Source organism: Canis lupus, chromosome 19 (assembly GCF_003254725.2).
Source record: "Canis lupus dingo isolate Sandy chromosome 19, ASM325472v2, whole genome shotgun sequence".
NCBI lineage: Eukaryota > Metazoa > Chordata > Mammalia > Carnivora > Canidae > Canis > Canis lupus.
Window position 1 is genome coordinate 42302072 of NC_064261.1, and position 18886 is coordinate 42320957.

The 18886-nt window shown below is 43.2% G+C and overlaps 1 protein-coding gene across 1 annotated transcript in view; it reads right to left on the bottom strand.

The window, feature by feature from the left end:
• The window catches only part of NXPH2 (neurexophilin 2), a 110265-nt gene extending 101901 nt beyond the window's left edge, over positions 1 to 8364 (bottom strand). Inside the window, exon 1 of the mRNA XM_025430815.3 lies at positions 8169 to 8364. Coding sequence (XP_025286600.1) covers positions 8169 to 8219 — 51 coding nt within the window. The 5' untranslated portion in view covers positions 8220 to 8364. The remainder of the gene's footprint in view (positions 1 to 8168) is intronic.
• Between the last annotated feature and the right edge of the window lie 10522 nt (positions 8365 to 18886).

Sequence of the window (18886 nt, forward strand, 5' to 3'; positions counted from 1 at the left end):
AAAAAAATTTTAAACAGAAATCTTAGGTTGGTTTCCCCAGAAGCAGACCCTGAGACAAGTGTTGGAATGCAAGTGATTCCTAAAGAAGCGGTTCCAGGGAAGTCGGGTAAGGGAGTGGGGCTGCAGGTCAGAGAGTGGAAGACAGCCATGCAGGTGTGTGATCTCAAGCAAAATCCACTTGAGGTAGTTTCAGGCCGCTGCCTCCAGGGAACTCTGGAACATTCCGCCAAATCTCGGAGTGAGAGAACATGGCTTTCCATACCCTGGAACTGGTACCTGTGAATCATCTGTTAAGAGCTGGCTGAAGGGGGAGAAAAGGGAACAGGAGGACATTCTGATCATGAGTACTTTCTAACAAGATGCATCCAACACCAACACCGGGGGGTACTTCCCAAAGGAGATTTATAGTTGTCCAGTGTTAGAATAGAAACCAAAAAGTGGAGGGGATGGGGGGAGGGGGGGTGTTGTCCATAGACATGTTAAAAAGAGATCCAAAGAGGTCTGGGTGGAAGAGCCAACAAAATCCACTATGATATAGTATCTTTACAAATATAAGAAAGGGATGAGAGAAGAAGAGGAGGCTTGCTACTGCTAAAGCACAACTATGCTCACAGTTCTGCACAAGCATAAGCACCTACTAGGTAGCCCGGCCCCATCCCCCAGGCTTCTCACATTCCTACCGCCCCTTAGACAACCAGGATTAAGTGGCCCTTAACAGAAATCAAGACCTTTCACGCTCTTCCTGTTCACCTTTTCAGTCTTGAAGAAGTGCAGGTTGAGATCTTGAGAAATTAGAGGAACTCTCAAACCTCTCTTGATCCCAACTGGAACCACATTTACTGGGCCAACAAAAACCCTAAAGTTACATAAAAGCCAAAGCACTTGGCAAACTAAACTCTGTGAGACTAAATTGTAAATGCAACTCTTGATTAAGGGACATTGCAACTCCAGCAATGTGTTTGTTGTATTTACCTTCTTTGACTCTATCACAAACTTGTTTAACACATTTCTAAGATGAGTGAGTTGAGGTTTCTATCTCAGCATGGACACTGAACAGAATGAGATGTTACCCAGAAATGTTCCTCAAGCCTATCGCTCTGGATGTCAAAGACAGATCTCACAACCTCCTGCTATAAATGGAGGCTGCCCTGAGCTAACAGCTGGGCTGGGTAGACAATGCAAGGTTTATCTTTTCCGGTCTACAGTCCATCTCTGAAAACTTAAAGCTTTTGCTTCTTCATCTGTAAAGTGGATGCAATAACTGTTGCTCTGCTTACCTTTCAGAGCTGATGTGAAGATAAAATATGGGATCACATATGTGAAAGAATCTAATAAACCACAGTAGTGCTTTATATCAAGTCACCTGTCTGAACACAAGGACACCATACATTAAAAAGGGGGAGGTGGAGACTTCAAGATCTGAACCCATGAATACTGGAAAGCACTTATTCAGGAAAAATGTGCTTGGCTTTGAATATGTTGAGTGAGTGTGAGTTGGTAGTAAAATATCCAAGTCAAAATGAACAGTAAACTATGGAGATATGGTCTTAGAGCCTGAACGGTAGGGTAGGAAGTGACATACAAATTTGGGGGTCATCGACACGGGATTCGCAGATGAACTCATGATTATGGAAAACACACCTTTGAAAACGTCACCTCCTTTTTTATCTCCATAGCAATATTCCTTATACTGACCCCAATTGTTGTCTGTTTAGATTACCAAAATGCAAAACTTTGTTAATAAAAATTATTGTTATCATTACTACAAAATGTTAAATAGTTCTTTAGAGCCTCTATTCTCTTACTGTATACATTATCCATTCAAAATATTGTGCAGATTGTCATAGTCCATCAATCATTTTCATTTTCACTGGCTAAGTCTGCACACACAAATAAGAGCTAGAAACCTGGACTGGAAATTACATGGACATAAATTAAACATGTGGTCTCTCCCTGCGAATAACTTCTTAAGTTATTGTTTTGAATGAGTAAATATACATGCTAGGTAACTTAAGGTAAAACTGATAAAATTTTAAAATTGTCAGTATTATATCACGATGCTTGAAAATCCCAATCCTGCATATTCTTGCATGAAGAGATTTAAACAAGTGCTTCTGTGATCCTAGAATTACTTTATTTGGCCCCGAACAGCAATAGCACAAAGTCAGGGTTCATTTTTCAAGACATTTACATTGTTTAAAGTGTAATTGGACTGAACCCCAGGACGAGTCAGTCTATTTCAGATGGCTTGTTTCCTAATGTTAAAACCACTGACATTTTCTCCATCTTTGATAGGGTCTCTACATGTGAGCTCTTTGTTTTCTTTTAAAAATTCCATACCATTTACATCTGAACTCCTGAAACCTCTGGAGTTAAAAGTATTTCTGATTTAAAGAGGCTGGATTCTACTGAAGAGCACAGAAGTCCCATGATCATTTTCTGGTTGAAGTACAGTATTACTCTGTTATGTTGTTTATCTTAATAATTAGAATTTAACTGAGAGTCAATTTACTTTTTATTTAAATTAAAGCAATGACTAGATGTTGGTAGTTTTCAATTCAAAAATAGTATGGAGGAGAAAAAGCCTGACTATACCATTTTAATTTAAATTTTATTGATTTTGTTGATTATATGGGTTAAATAAATGCTCATCAATTCCCTTTGCCTACTTTCACTAATTTTCTCTTCCCATAAGCAGAGATAACATTTAATTAATCTTGCAATGTTTTAAATCTACTTCTAAATATACATATCATTTGTGATGTAGTTACACAGCATAAACTCCATGTAAAATTTATATTTAAAACAATTATGTCTGTATGTAACACATACTTTCTACAATAATGGAAGATGTAATTCATGAAAAGAAAAATCCTGAGACACTGTTACCATGTAACAAAAAAAAGGAAAGTAATGCTAGAAATCACTTTCCATCCACTTTATCATTAATGACTTCATTTACAGACGAGAGATTGAGGTTGCTAAGTGACTTGCCCAAGACACATACACACACGTGTGTGCACACACATCCACACACTTACACTCTCAGATCAGTCCTATTTTGTTTACTCCTATGTCCTCAACATCTGCTATGGTCTCAGTGCATAGTCTGGGTCAAAATAGTCAATATTTGTTGAATGTGCCATTTATTTAGAAATGAAAACACCAAATGCATTGTTCATTCCAATATACAAGTGGGAACATTTAAAATGTCCTTCTCAATCTTATAGTTTTTTGGGGGAGACAAGAAAGCCACAAACCGTGTGAAAGAAACTTGAAAATTCTAAGGATATGCAACTCTTAAGACAACACTATTATTGTAGTTTAAGTATACAAAACTTCTCTTGTCCCTTACCATACATCCATAAATCTCGGAGGGGCAAAATTTATAAGAACGGTAAGTTTAAAGACACTATTTTAATTTCTTGAATGATCTGACTAGGAAAAAGGAAAACATATTCTGTAGCTTTTGGGTTTCAATAGTGAAATTTTAATTTTTAATAGTCGTTCTACAAAGAAATGGCATTCCTTATTATATATTGATCTTGCAGCACAATGAACCAGTTTTTGAAGGTTTTTATCTCGATTTTCATAAATTAAAAATAACATAAAATGGAAGTTTTCAATCATATCTTAGAATTCCTTCTATAATATGAAAATCTATGCTGTAAGTTGCTTTAGATTCTTTTTTTACTGAACAACATTCTGAAATAAAAAATGGAGTTGTCATTAACACCGCTGGTCATTTCAAAAGTAGTAAAAAATTCAAGTAGATTGTTAGCAAATGAAGATTCATAAAAATAATTATTAGGGCATCTGAATTTGGCACAACTAAAACCGCTTATGATGAAATAACATTTCAAAGTCTCACAATGGTGCAATATATAGGTTAATTTAGGAAAGGATTATTTTAAAATGATTTAAACATTATAACCTCTGTGCCAGAATAATAGAGAAATTAGTTTGTTAAACCATCATCTTGCACACTATACGAATAACAAGAGAATAACCTCACATGGATGAGTGCTCAAAATCATTTGGGCCAATTTTTTAAAGCAGCTTTAAAATAATTGACTCCCAAATCAAGATATTAAATGCCAACTTCTTACCAGCAATAATGCTTATGGCTAAGATAGAAATGAGATTCTTTACAGAATCGCTGACACAGCCCTAACTGTAGGCACTTGAGTGTGCAGCTATAATTCTTTTTTCAAATCTTACCCAGCAATGCTTCAGGTAAAGGAGTCTGCAGAATATGTAAACAGTAAGAGACAGTCTTAGAGCTTTTACAAAAGCACAAACCTGTGACACATTTATATTCACCTTTGATTGCTACTACTAAATGTCTAAATCATCCAAAGTGTATTGATTAGCTCTTTAATAGGTAAAAGGTGGGCAACGTATTATAAAATCAACATTTCTTAATTCACCCGATTTGCAAGAGCTACACATTTTAAGCTGACAATGTAAAACCTCTAAAAGGTTTTTCAAAAAGCCTTCTGCCTTTTTTTAGCATTTTGATCATTAATCAAAAACAATAAAAAAATATTTAAAAAACACCACAAGGATTAAGAAAGCTTTTCTTTTCCATTTGGAAATCTATTAAGCTAAAAAATAAGTTCCCAAAAGGAGTCAGTTTCCTAGGTGGATGGCATTTAAAACAGAACCAAATAACATAAATCTCAGAACAGGCCAAGGGAACGCAACTTACACAGGGAGGTGAGTGTCTAGAACGGAGGACTTGGCTGTTTAATCCTAATTCTCATTTTTAAGAATGCCTAAGATAATGATTCTTTTAATGAGGAATTAATTTTAATGCCCGGCCAACTCTAAGTTGTAACCAATATATGGTGGTACTTTTACTCCTGTGCATTGTCATCTAGCCAACAGACTATTGATCCTACACTAGAAAACACTGTTTTGATGTTTATGGATCAGAACTGCATGCAGGGAAATTGCGACTTCTGAATGGAAGAGAGTCATGAGTTACCACCTTTTGTAATTACGGAGCTGAGAATAAATACATGATATGAATACCTTACTAGACAAATATTAAAATTATTAATTTGTTAAAGATAAACAAAATACCCTTAATAAGTTCATGTGGGATGATACTATACAATGAGGATGACCTTAAAATTGTAACACCTTGTATCACAAGTATTCTGATTTTATATAATTCTAAAAACTCGCTAACTTACATCACTTCTAATTTATATTTTGCTTTATAAAATCATTATATCACAGAAAAACAAGTTGAAATGCATAACAAACTTATTTTAAAAATCATCACTGAATTTTATCTTAAACTCAAGCTAATAATCCATTTAAATTCAAATTTAATCTTTTTACAATCTGCATTTTACTTAAAGGCAAAAATCACACTTATTATGAGTTCCAAATTATCATATAAATCTGTAAGAAGTTGTCATCTGGCAAAGTCTTTACTTTGTATCATGTCAGGAAATAACACTCATTATATTATAATATTAATTTCAAATGCTAATTTCCTCATCATTAGATGGCAGAAAAGAAATAATGTGCTATTAATACTGTAATAAAGGATGTGTTGCTGAATAAGGATTTTGGAGAAAATAATACTTTCAGGATTGATATTTAAATTTTGCAACGGCCCTAGTAATCCTATCAATTAGGTAAAGCAACCTATCAGTTAAAACACTGGACACAGGCAAGGAGAACTGGACGAGGGCAGGTAACATACACACGTAGTTCATAGACTTCCTGCAATATTTATCAATTCGGATGACTGTTTTCTTAAAAATTTCAAGTATTACAAAAACATTCTCATTATTGTACCAAGATCATGTGGCTAGTGACTTAATTGGACTCAACGCTTTGCGATTGTTTTTGATGAAACAGACAGTTTTCTTAAAGTTAAATTTCAAAATCCCCAAATGAATCCACTACTCATTTAAAATACTTGGCATTTTTTAAAAAGTATATTCTTCGGGTTGCCAGGGTGGATGAAGAAATAAAATCCAATTCCAACAATAACCCAAACTTGCCCCTGCCCCCCGCCCCTTCCTGGCCCCATGGCAGATCTACTAAATACATTATGTCTCTAGGTCCTGGAAAAGTAAAAGACTAGTTTTCAAATCTAGAAAACATTTTATCCACTTGCTGTTGGGACTCAGCAAGTAAGTTCGGTATCAGCTGAAAAAAAGGTAGAATAAAACAGTGAACCTTCCAAAGGGCCAAATTATGACCTGCCCTCCTGGATACCTGCCAGGGTACATGGTGGGATTGGCGAATGTTTCCATTTAGGTCTACCCTCCTCAGCCACTTTGTTTTCCTTCCACATCCTAACCCCCTTGTGTTATATGACTGGAAACCGCTCTAAGAATGTGGAGAATGTAAACAGCCTTTTATTGTCCAAAAGGATGGCAGTATAAGGAATGTGTGCTTATCACACAGCTGCAGCTCCCACCTCACTTACCATGATAAAGTGCTCCAGGAAAAAAACATTACAACCCAAGCACAATCCAAAAACGGATTAGAATTTGACATAAGCTTCCTTAAAAATGAATCAATCAATCCATGCTGTAATATTAGAATCTAGCTCTTAAGGAGGCTATATAATCCCTTCAAGATGTATTTCCTATTTCCTATTGACTATGGTGGTGTGAAAAAAAAAAAAAAAGTAACATTTCCAATACGGTAGCTGATAGGAGAACTTTTTCCCAACATATGCCCAAATATATTTCCTCATCTTTAAGAGTCTAACTCAGTGGAACAGATACACAGTTCATGATCACTGAATGCGAAATTAAATTCACCGTGAGATTCATGAAGATATCCTGAAGATCTTACCTAAGTACCCGATTTCTCCAGGCTTCTGGAGTTTTACTCACACACACCCCACAGATGCTGCTGGTTAGCCCATCTTTTATCGGAATCCAGCTTAAACATTTTAAAAAGCAAGGGACCCTAAAGTCTAAGGTGGCATATACGTTGCATGCACATTACCTTAGTGGTAACATTTATTTTGACATGCAGTATTACATGTGGGCAGTATGTGAAGGCTCACTGAAGGACATCTGGGAACATCACTGCATTTTCCTCCTGATGCCACTGAAGGATTTCTTACTCAATGCTGTGCAAGTGAAGCTAATCTCTGTTGTAACCAGAATGGACGGGCCTCTCCCTGGGATCTGTCCCCTTCACTAACACCTTGTGGAATGCCTTTCACCCTCCATATCTGCACAGTACCTCTGCGTCCGCAGCATCATACGTCTCGCAGGGAAACTTTTTTGTAAGTTACTTCATCTTTCCCTCTAAAAGCAAACAACAGAAGAGAAGGAAAGAAAAGGGAAAGGGAGAGAGAATCCTTCTCTAAGGGGCTTGGCTTCTTTGACCTTGTTTGAACAGCCCAGAGCTATAACGTAAGCAAAACCTTAAGTATAATAAGGACCGAAGAAGCCCGTGGAGCCCGGAGAAAGCCCTGGGGACAGCGCCTTAGCTAGGTGAGCGCCCGGAGAGCAGGAGAAACGCCCCGCACGGGCGACAGCAGGGCCCTCCTCTCATTCTCCTTTCCAAGTTGTCTCCTGGAAGGTCTTAGTCGGGATCTCCCTGAAATGTGACTCACGGGCAATGCACAGGGCACCGAGGTGCGCTCGGAAGGAGGCGAGCGCGGCGCGGCGCGGGAGGAGCGGGACCCACGGAGGTCCCGGGCAGGGGCCGCCCCCCGCCGCCCCCCGCCGCCCTCCCCGGGCCCCTCGGGCCGCCCCGCGGGGGAGCTTCCCGAGGCGGCTCCGGCGTGCAGCTGCGCGAGCAGGTCCCCTGCGGCGGCCCCCGGGCACCAAGCGTCTCCCCGGGGGTCCCGGCGCCGGGCGGCGAGCGCAGAGTGCAGAGCGCAGGGCGCAGAGCGATGCACCTGCCCCGCAGCCTCCCCGCTCCGGGTCGCCCGAGGTGTCCCCCGGCGGGGAGCCGCGGAGTGACCCCGAGAGCAGGGATGCGCGACGGCCTCCAAGTGCCTCCCGGCAAAATCCCGGCTGGGACCTACACAGCGCCGAGCCCCCTCGGACCCGAGCCCTGCAGAGCCTCCAGCTCGGACCCCCCCCCCTTCGCGCCCCCCTCTACCCCAGCCCGCGGGTCGGTGCCCCTCGCGCTCCGCGCCCCCGGCCCGACGCGCCCCGCCGAGCACTCACCAGCTGCAGCAGCCCGGGGACCACGACGAGGGGCAGCGGCCGCAGGCGCATGGTGCCGGTGCCGGGGCCGGGGCCGGGCCGGGCCGGGCCGGGCCGGGGCCGGTGGCGGCGTCTCACGAGCTGCGCGCCCTCGCCTGCCGCTCGCGCATCTCCACTCGAGGGCAGCGCTGGGCACGCGGGGCACCGCGCCGCTCTGGTCCCCGAGTCCGCGCGCAGCGCCGCGCCGGCCGGTGGGCGGGGAGGGGAGGGAGGGAGGGAGGGAGGGGAGGGGCGGGAGGGCCGGGAGGGGAGGGGAGGGGAGGGGAGGGGAGGGCGCTCCGGGCCCCTGCGCCCGTCCTCGGAGCGGCCCGCGGGGAGCGTGCGGGGAGCGTGCGGGGCGCCCGCGGCTGGAGGCGGCGGCTGGGGCGCCGGGGGCGGGTTCCCGCGCCAGGCCGAGCGCGCCCCGCAGCCCGGGAGCCGCCGGGACCCGCTCGCCCGCTGGCCCGCTCGGGTCTCCCCGGGAGGTGCGCGGCGCGGGGCGGGGCGGGGCGGGGCGGGGCGCTCCCCTCCGCGGCCGCCTGGCAGAGGCCCGCGGGCGAAGACCCAGGGCGGTCTGGGCGGGGCCCGGGAGAGCGCCCCAGTCCGCGGCCGCCGGGGGCGCGGAGGGTCGCGAGCGGCGGGAAGGGCTTCTGCAAGCGGGGAGTCGTGGGAGCCCCCCTGCACCTGGGGGGCCTGAGGGAGCGAGCGAGGTGTGCGGGCTGCGCTTGCTGGGGGGTGAGGGCGGCGAGGTCGCCGAGGGGCACAGGACCCCGGAGAGGATGGAGGACACCCCGCCGCGGAGCCTCCCCCTCGGGAAATCTGGCGAGGCGTCGTCTTGGAGCCCTGGCTGCAGCCCCCGAGCCTCGCCCCGATGCTCACAACTTGCCGGTGGAGGAGGGGGGGCTTAACCTGCAGCCACCCCGGCTGGGCCCTCGAGGGGAAGAGTCAGAGGGCAGTGGGCCTCAGTCTTCCACCGCTTACGGCGGGTGGGGATTTAACCATCGTTCATCGGCCCTTGTATGTTATTTTTAACAGGTGGGAAATTTGAGGTCCGGGGATGAGCCTCTAGGCAGCTGCTTCAACGAGAAATGAGCACAACGAGGTTATTTCCTACATCCAGAAACATCCAGAAAGCTCTCCTTTACGGAAGAAAAACACGTTGAGGCAAGGGAGAAGAATCGCGATGGATTTCCAGTCTTCCACAACAAAAAGTGAAACTTGGGCTGAAATTTTAAGCCATTCCTAGGGGAATGTTAGGACAGACATTCTCCTCCTCTTACTACCCACCTCCACCCTAAAATCGTAATGAAAGGGGAGTCCCTAAGTCTTTAAATGGGCCAGGAGCACCTGTGAAGCAGAGCCAAGGATAGGAGGATGGACTTGGGCATGGCAAGGTCCAGCCTTTCCACGGGGTATGCCAAGATGGTACAGAGGGGGAGAGAGTTTATTCCCAAGTATCCTGGGATCCCGGTGTGACTTTGAAAGCATCTTGTCCCTGAGGCTGCAGGTGGGGCATCTCTCTAGGACAGCTCCATTCTGTGTAGGGAGGGGGGAAAGTAAGTGAGGGCCCAAGACTGACTGGGAGGTCCGGGACCCTGTAGCAAAGGATGCCCCAGCCCTGCCCCACTTCTGCTTGTCCTCAGACTCTTAACTATTCCTTGCGGCAGACTCTTAGACATAATCACTATTTGCATATCTAAATCTATAATTCACCTCCCCTCGGGTCCATAAAAATTCTCTCTTTACCAAGGCTTAGAGACCACTTCTAGAAGGTTATTCTATCTTAGAAACATAAATAAGATCATTTCAAAAATTGGAAGACATCGCTATGGGTCGATCTCCTTGTCTAACTTTAGGTCCCTGGGATAAGGCTGCAAATTATTCACAGACAATCTTTGGGAAACAAGAAGGACTAAATGGGGAAGGGTTTGGCAGACATAGAGGAACCTCTTTTTGGAGAGGTGCTGCTGGGAGAGGAAGAGGAGGGCAGAGGACTTTGCAATATTTTCTTTTTTTTCCATATTTTATTTATTTATTCATGAGACACACACACACCACACACACACAGAGGTGGAATCATAGGCAGAGGGAGAAGCAGGCTCCCTGTGGGTCCTCTATCCCAGGCCCCCCAGGATCACGACCTGAGCCAAGGGCAGATGCTCAAGCACTGAGACACCCAGGCGTCCCAGGACTTTGCAAGATTTAGACTCATTTAGACTTGGTGTGTGAGCCTCGGCTGACTCATCTATAAAACCAGAAGGTGGGCTCCCTTCCTGATTAAGTAGTTTCTAATTCTGTTACCACTGTTTAAATGCTGAGTGCATGACTTAACACACTATTGAAATAAATAATTAAGTGATTTAATTACTGGCATACTTAACTCTTTAAAGTTGTTCATATGTCTTAGATCATTACTTTTGGGACAAAGACATAAAATTTTAAAGGGACCCAAACTTGGACGTGTCAGAGTAGTACAAAATATTCTTGCAAAGGAACGTGCTGTGAGGTTTTGAATTCCAAGCTAAAAGCTAAGAGACATGACCAAACTTTTTGTGTCCCATTGATAAGGCTGTGTAAGAGAGAAGTACCAACAGTCTCATTGATTAAGGCCTGGTATTACTGTGTGTGTGTGTGTGTTCATTTTTTTTTTTTTTTAAATAAGGTTACTACCAAGAGTTTACTGTTTTCTCCAATTTCTTGCAGTACATACTGTGGGAAAGTAGGAGAAAAGGAAAGAAGGAAGGAAGGAAGGAAGGAAGGGAGGGAGGGAGGGAGGGAGGAAGGAGATGAAGATAATATGTTGCTTTGTCCTTCAGAATCAGCAAACATGCAATAAACAAAACACAGTAGACATTACAGGAAAGTCTAAGTTCAATTCGAGGGAAGAAAGACCATTGTAATCCACTATGAAGGCTTCATGGCAGCGATGACATGGGAGGGGGCTCAGTTTCCAAGAACGGCCACGATGAGTCTATGTGGGAGGAAATGGGAAGAGCCTTTCCACATGGGAGGAAAAGCAGGGGGAAAGGCAAAGTGGATAGACTTCATAGGGCATAACTGAAGGATGGATGGACAATAAGTGGAAGAAACGTATTGAGGAAAAGTGAGAGGAAAGTTAGATTATGGGCTAGAAAGTAGAGATCTGAGAATGCCAGGCTAAATAGTTTAGCTTGATCTGCAGGAAATAAGGAGTCTTACAACTTTTTGGAGGAGGAAAGTCACACACCAAGTGGTGTATATATATATACACACACACACACACACACACACACATGCAGGGTGGTCTTGAGGAGGAGGCCGCATGATGAGATGGTCATGGGAGTTGGAAGGACAAGAATGGAGAGACGTGGGTACAGGAGCTGTTATAAAGGAACGGCGAACTGAACTTGGGGTTGGAGTATTTTTAAACTTTCCCTGGCATACTGGAAGAATTTTTTTTTCCACTTTAAACATCACCACTTTCTCTTATAGGCAATTTAACAGCTAGAGAATCAGATCATTGCCTTTTCATTTTGCAAGGGTGGTTTTCACAGTGTGAGGGGAGTGAAAATAGTCTTTTCATATAGACAAGTGGCAGAAAGTGGAACCTAACAAATTTTACTGCCATAGGACTCCATTGTAGTCTTTATAAAAAGCAACTTACAGGGATGTCAATGCTTTGAGAGCAAATCTGTCAACTTGTGGCTCATCTGGACCAGTTAGTTTTGTTCTTTTGCTTCTCCTCTGGACTGAACTTTTCTCACTCTCCTGTTCATTAGCATCATCACCAGCATGTGCATAAAAACATTCTATGCAGTACATAGCATTTCAGAGCCAGAGTATACAGTAGACATTAACCAACTTTCTCACTTTATGTTTAAGGAAACAGAAACTCAAAGTGTCATGTGCCTTGCTGCGGGTCATCAGAGACATGTGGGCAAATCTGAAACTTGATTCAAGGCCTTCAGCTTCCCACTGCAGCACACTTTTCAATTCATCATTCTGCCTCAGGTAGTTTTCAACTGGCCGGCAGTTGGAAAAGTTTTGATGTAGTGAATGAATGAACCTTTAGCTAATAAGAGTTGTAGGAATGATCTATGGATGATAAAAGCCCCAGAGTCTATCTTATTATTAGGAAAAGATGTTAGACTGGACTGAGCCTGAAGCTTTGATCTGGTAATAATTTTAGAAGAGTGAGACATGAGGAGAATTGCATGGCGTGGGGCTAATCTGCAGCTCTCGGGGATGTGGGAATCAGGACTCAGGAATATGGCACTACTTACCCCAAGGAAAGAGGGAATTCTCAGGGAGCCTTTGGAACTCTTAGACCTCTGTCATAAGCTGGCGGGCTTTTAGTAGCAATTCTTAACAACTAAAATCCTTTTTAGTTGCCACTCTTGTTGAGTAATTGAATATCACTGAGTCACTATTTAATAAAATATGATGCCGTATTACATTGACTTTAAACCCTGACTGTGCATGGAGTGACTGGGGAATTTAACATCTCTAAAAGTGGGCTTGAGCACCATCATTTTCATCCAGGAGTTTTCACTATACAGTCACGGTTGAGAACTACTGCTCTACCAGAAACCTTTCTTTTTTTCCTTCCCCCCTTCCTCCCTTCTGTCCTTCTTCCCCTCCTCCCTATTTGTACAGAATTGTACAAATTGTACAGAATTGTAGCCACCCCGCTTTTGGAATGCACTGAAGTTTATTTATTTATTTTTTAAGATTTTATTTATTTGAGAGAGAGAGAGACAGAGACAGAGACAGAGATAGCGAGAGAGAGCACAAGCTGGGAGGAGAGGGAGAAACAGGCTCCCTGCCAAGCAGAGAGTCCAATTTGGGGCTTGATCTCAGGACCCTTGGATCATGACCTGAGCCCCAAGGCAGATTGCTTAACTGACTGAGCCACCCAGGCACCCCTGAAATGCACTGAGATTTTAATGGAGTATCACTTGAACCTATTTGCCTTCTTAGTTATGTTATATAGGACAGATCAGGAGAAAGCTAGAGATTCTCTTTGTAGATATTGGGGCCACGACTGGGGGATTTATAAAGTTTTATTACATAAACATATCAGTGGCTCCTGGTTCTGACTCAAGTCAAAGGATTCCTCTGTAGCAAAGCGGTTTTTCTCCACTGTTGGTGAACAGTACCTCTTCACCACCTCGTCCTTGGATGTCAGAAGGTGCTAACAGGGGTGTGTTGCTATTTGATGCCACTGTCAGCCACCGAGAGGAGAGGCTAGAAGGGAGAGAGGTGGCCTGGGGTTCCCAGCAGGTCCTGTGATGAGAGGGCTACTGGGTAAAGAGAACATCTCTCAAGACGGACCAGGCAGGAGAGAGCTTCTCCCTGAGGGCTAATACTACGTCTCTACAAACCAGACTGATTTGTTTTATAAAACTTTCATTTTTTCCATGTAAGTTTCCATACATTGTCCATATATGTGTAATTATTTGCCTGAATAACTGCTTTTCCTACTTATACATCAAATATGATGGGTGTCACAACTAGGAAATCATTTAACCTGCTTTGGATGTTGCTTCCTAGATGGAGTGAAGGCAGAAGAACAGAGCATAGAATGTTAGAACTATGACATCTTGCTTAACCCCTAAGTTTATAGATGAAGAAACTGAGGCTCAGAGAGGGAAAGTGATATTCCTAGGGTCACACAGCCAGGCCACAGCCAGAGAACATCAGACTCCAGATCAGTTGCTCTTTTGACTTCAGTTGTTCTGGGCTTATTCCGGGTTGAGATAGAGTGCCTACTGCCAATCCGCAAGGCAGTTAAGAAAGGCACAGCAGGGATCCCTGGGTGGCGCAGCGGTTTGGCGCCTGCCTTTGGCCCAGGGCGCGATCCTGGAGACCCGGGATCGAATCTCATGTCGGGCTCCCGGTGCATGGAGCCTGCTTCTCCCTCTGCCTGTGTCTCTGCCCTCTCTCTCTCTCTCTCTCTCTATCATAAATAAATAAAAATTAAAAAAAAGGCACAGCAGAGGAAAAACACACTGACACAACACTAGCTTGGGTAATCAAATGGAAATTTTCCAATTTGAATCAAATGCTTAGGTTTCAGAAATCTGGGATGCAAAAAATTTGAATAGGACTCCCCCCCACCCCCCAATATTAACAAGGTACTGTTGGTTACTAGCGCCCAAACAGGGGCTCAAATCAAACAGTGACAACAGGATCATGTAACGGCTCCCATGAATAGGAAGTTCAAAGGCTGAAGGTAGTTTCAGGCAATTTGAGGTTAGATTAAGAAATTTTTGAGCAGAGTATTGGGTTGGCCATCCTGAGTGTGTAAGTGCCTTAAAGTGGGGCTGGGGCCTACAGTTGCAGGGAGCTTGTGGTTAAAACTCATCCTCCCAGGAGCTCATTTTTGTGATAGTCTGACACCTCCAACCACCTCCAATTTTCTGCAGAAGGAGGTCGACGTTGTTTCTTTAGTTCTCTCACTGACTCTTTTTCAGATGTCTTTTTTTTCCTTAACATTGTCTTTTCTTGCTCAAAAGTGCTGCCAGTTTTCTTAGATAGATACTTGAATGACTCGCATCTAACTGCTCACACTCCCGGTTTTCTGTATCTGCCTCAGCACCCATCACCTTGTTTATTAACACAGACCCACACCTGCTGTATCAGTTGAACTGGGGGAGCAAATGTGGAAGAAGGTGCCAAATCACAGGAGCAGCTGGCTTCACCACTTCCTACCTCGACAGAACAAGAGTTCCTCCTTATGCACAATGGAAGCCGTCACTCACCAAGACATAACAGCAGCTACACGTACTGGTAGGTTTAACCACGCCAAGGCACCGTCCACCAGCTTCCAGCAATTATGACTCATTTTTTTGTTTACAGCCAGGTTCTTCCTTACCCAGACATTGCATTCGGAAATACATGTCGCTTGTGAACTGTGCTCTTTATCCGGATTCTACCACAAGGTGTTGCATTTTGAATCTTTTTGTGAAATGCAGCTGCTGTATTCCACTTTGTGGTCCCTCTGGACCTCAGCATTACTCTTCAAGTGCTGCTTTCCTGTTTTATTTCAAACTGTTATCAAATGAATGGTAGTTTCCTTGCCTTCAAACGGAGATCGTCTTAGTAAACAAGTGGGCTACCATTATTTTATTAAAAAGTACAGATTTACATTAAAAGGCTACTGGGATATGGTGCGAAAATCCCAATTTTGAAGCATTTGGAGGCATCTATTTTGCCCCTCCACTGATCTAAAATGAACTTGTCTAATGTTTCCCTGGCAGTGTAACAATTGCACCAAGATCCCTTCTCTTCATTTATTGAAACATCTTGAGTGCTATCTACTGGCCAAATGTGGCATTGCCTCCTACAGCCTGAGCTTCTGGTTAACCGTCCTGATTCTTTTAAGTACAACTTTGTCTAGGGACCAAGTACATACCATATGCTTTAGCACATACTGACACATACTGAGGACCTGTATTCTTGAATGATATCACTTCTAGGGCTCACTTATTGTCTTCTAGATCAGAGGACCCCTCAATTAGGAGTCATACAGTTGTAATATAAGTGAAATGTAACAGGTGGGCGCCAGCCTGCTTGTCCCTCCTTTATTTTTTTATTTTTTTTAAAAGATTTTATTTATTTATTCATGATAGTCACAGAGAGAGAGAGAGGCAGAGACATAGGCAGAGGGAGAAGCAGGCTCCATGCAGGGAGCTCGACGTGGGATTCGATCCCGGGTCTCCAGGATCGCGCCCTGGGCCAAAGGCAGGTGCTAAACCACTGCGCCACCCAGGGATCCCTTGTCCCTCCTTTAAATGGATGACTATCAATAGCTTAAATCTGACTCTCACTTTGCTGAGTAATGTGAATGGATAAAAATAAGCCATTCATTTAAAATGAGGTATACAGAGTCAATCAATATTCCCATGTCTTCATGTGTTTAAAAAGAAGAACAGAGAAGTTAATACAAAAATCCTTTCCAGATAACTTGCACTATAACTAGTAAAAAGCATATGCCGATACTAATATTATTGATCAGAACGCTGGAAAGCTCACAGATAGCCAATATTTTGTGTGAGTTAAAATTTATCTGATTTATGCTAACCAAGCCATAGTTTCTGTCCGAGGTCTTTCCTTTTTAAGAATCTTAGCAGTTGTGTGGAGAAGTACGTCATGCTTTAATCAGGATTGCAGAAAAGAGTGTACCATGAAGAAGTGAAAAACAGTGAACCAGTGAAAGTCAATGCCACGTGATTTGGGAGACACAGCCAAAGAGCCATGGGATCTTACATGCTGTGGCAAAATGAAGGATTGTCCCATTTAGGACAAATAGCTATAAAGGAAGAACCAAGGACAGGAGATCGCTACTGATTATCAAGAAATAATAAAGAGAAAGCCCTCATGGGTTGACATTAACTTAGGCAAAGGTCCAGATTATGAAGCTGTAGTTAGCAGGAAGTCCATGCAGACGTATAGATTTAACAATTTACAAGGCAATAAAATGTCCTGTCTTAATTTTTAAGTTATTAAAATACAACTTGTGTGGACTTTAACTCAATTATTTTCAATTGTTGATTCAGTAATTTGGAGTTGTTTATGTCAGTTGATACCTCTGTATTCTACTTCAAATTTTAAGTTAGAAATTGAATATTCTGGATTCTGGGACTTTATGATATATGTAGTATATTCAGTTATCTGTATGTTATGAGGTAATACATATTGATGATATGTATTACCTCATTTGATTGATAGCAAAAAAGGGAACATATGTTAAAAATACATAACTATAATTTAAAACCATTCTGTTTCAGCAATTGAATATTTAAAAAACTATATTTATAGGCACAAGCAGGAATTTCACTAATACTTATTTTTATTCGTTCCTAAATTGGACTTTCTATTTTTTTTAACCCCAGGTGCTGTACATATATTATCACATATAATTATTACAACCCTGTAAGGCGGGTAGTACCTAAACTTTGCAACGATGAGGCTGAGGAATAGAGGAATTAAGTGTTTTGCCCAAGATCACTTAATTCTTATATGACAGAAGATAGGATTTAGACCCAGACACTCTGGAGCTTTCTCTTCTAACCATCATACAACATTATCTACTGTTGTTTACGTCTTTTGGTAAAGCTCCAGATCCATCTAAATTCTTCATTTTTTTCATTGTGACCAACAGAAATGGAGAAAGGTAGAATATAGACTGATAGTACTGAAAAAGTTATAGGTACGTGTGTGCATGTGTGTGTCAATATCTGCCACAATGTCTGACATTGAGTGGGAATCCTCCCAAAACCTGTTAAATTTGAATCATGTAAATGTTGTCAACCGGAAAGGGAAAGTTCTACTTTTTTCATCTCGGTAATAACCCCTGAACCCCCTACATTCTCATCCACATTTGACAACTGTCAGATTTTTAAATTTTAAACAATTTTAATGGTGTGTAGTACATTCTCATTGTGTTCTTAATTTGCATTTCTCTAAAAACTAATGATGATGAGGATGCTTTCATATGTCATCTATCTTCTTTGGAAGAGTTAGGAACCACAATTCCCAGTGTCCTTTCCCCTATGTTGTGTGTTAGAGCTGGCCAAAGAGATCTGTCTGCATGAGACCCAGAAGGCCACAGCCATTCCTCTCTCAAGGTCTTCAGCTTTTAACAGAGGGACCCAGATTGGACCCAAGAGTCCTAGCCTGGTCTCTCTCTCCTCTGTCATATCCAACTCTTTTTCCAAAGGCTGTGTCTGCTGGCCAGTCCCTGCCGCAGGCCCCTGTCTAGGTGCTCACACAGACATCTTCCCCTAGATCACCCTATGGATTCCCCTTCATGATCCTGCTTGGCTTCTCAGAATTTCCTGACTGAATATTTTCTCTCTCTCTCTTTTTTTTTAAGATTTTATTTTTAAGTAATCTCTACACCTGATATGGGGCTCGAATTTACAACCTTAAGAGTTGCATGCTCTACAGACTGGGAGAACCAAGCAGCCCATCTTTGACTGAACCTTGACTGACAACGCCTCTCAGTTTCATCCTTTTCAAATTTACCCAGCTGAAAATTGGCTGCAATAGTCACAACTGGTCAATAAGCACTGAGGCCCTCAGTTTCCCTAATGTTGATTGTCTGATTACTTATTGCAAAAAAGTCTTTCTCAGGGAATAATACTATGCTCCTCTTTTAGCATTTAATGGAATAAATATTACTACTGAATATTTCCTGGCTTTTCCCTCCTCTGCCTGCTAAAGAGGGTTCTGCTTGGGCCTGATGATTATTTCCTCCTCTTTCCTCCCTGAAGAAAGTCCTACCTTGCCAGACTCCTTGGACCTCGGTGGCAATTCAGGAGTAAATGGTGAGAAAAGCAGAACTGTAGAAGACATGAGGCAGGGCGGTTGGAGGAATTTTTCAGGAGTGGTGAAGAGAGAGCTGGAAGTAGTTTTAATATATAAATGCAGTGGAAGGGGATCCCTGGGTGGTGCAGTGGTTTAGTGCCTGCCTTTGGCCCAGGGCGCGATCCTGGAAACCTGGGATCGAATCCCACATCGGGCTCCCAGTACATGGAGCCTGCTTCTCCCTCTGCCTGTGTCTCTGCCTCTCTCTCTCTCTCTCTCTCTCTCTGTGACTATCATAAATAAATAAAAATTAAAAAAAATAAAAATAAATAAATGCAGTGGAAGGAAAAAGGGGAATTCTAAAATGTATTACATGGACTGGACAGCTTCTTCGTGGTATTCAAAAT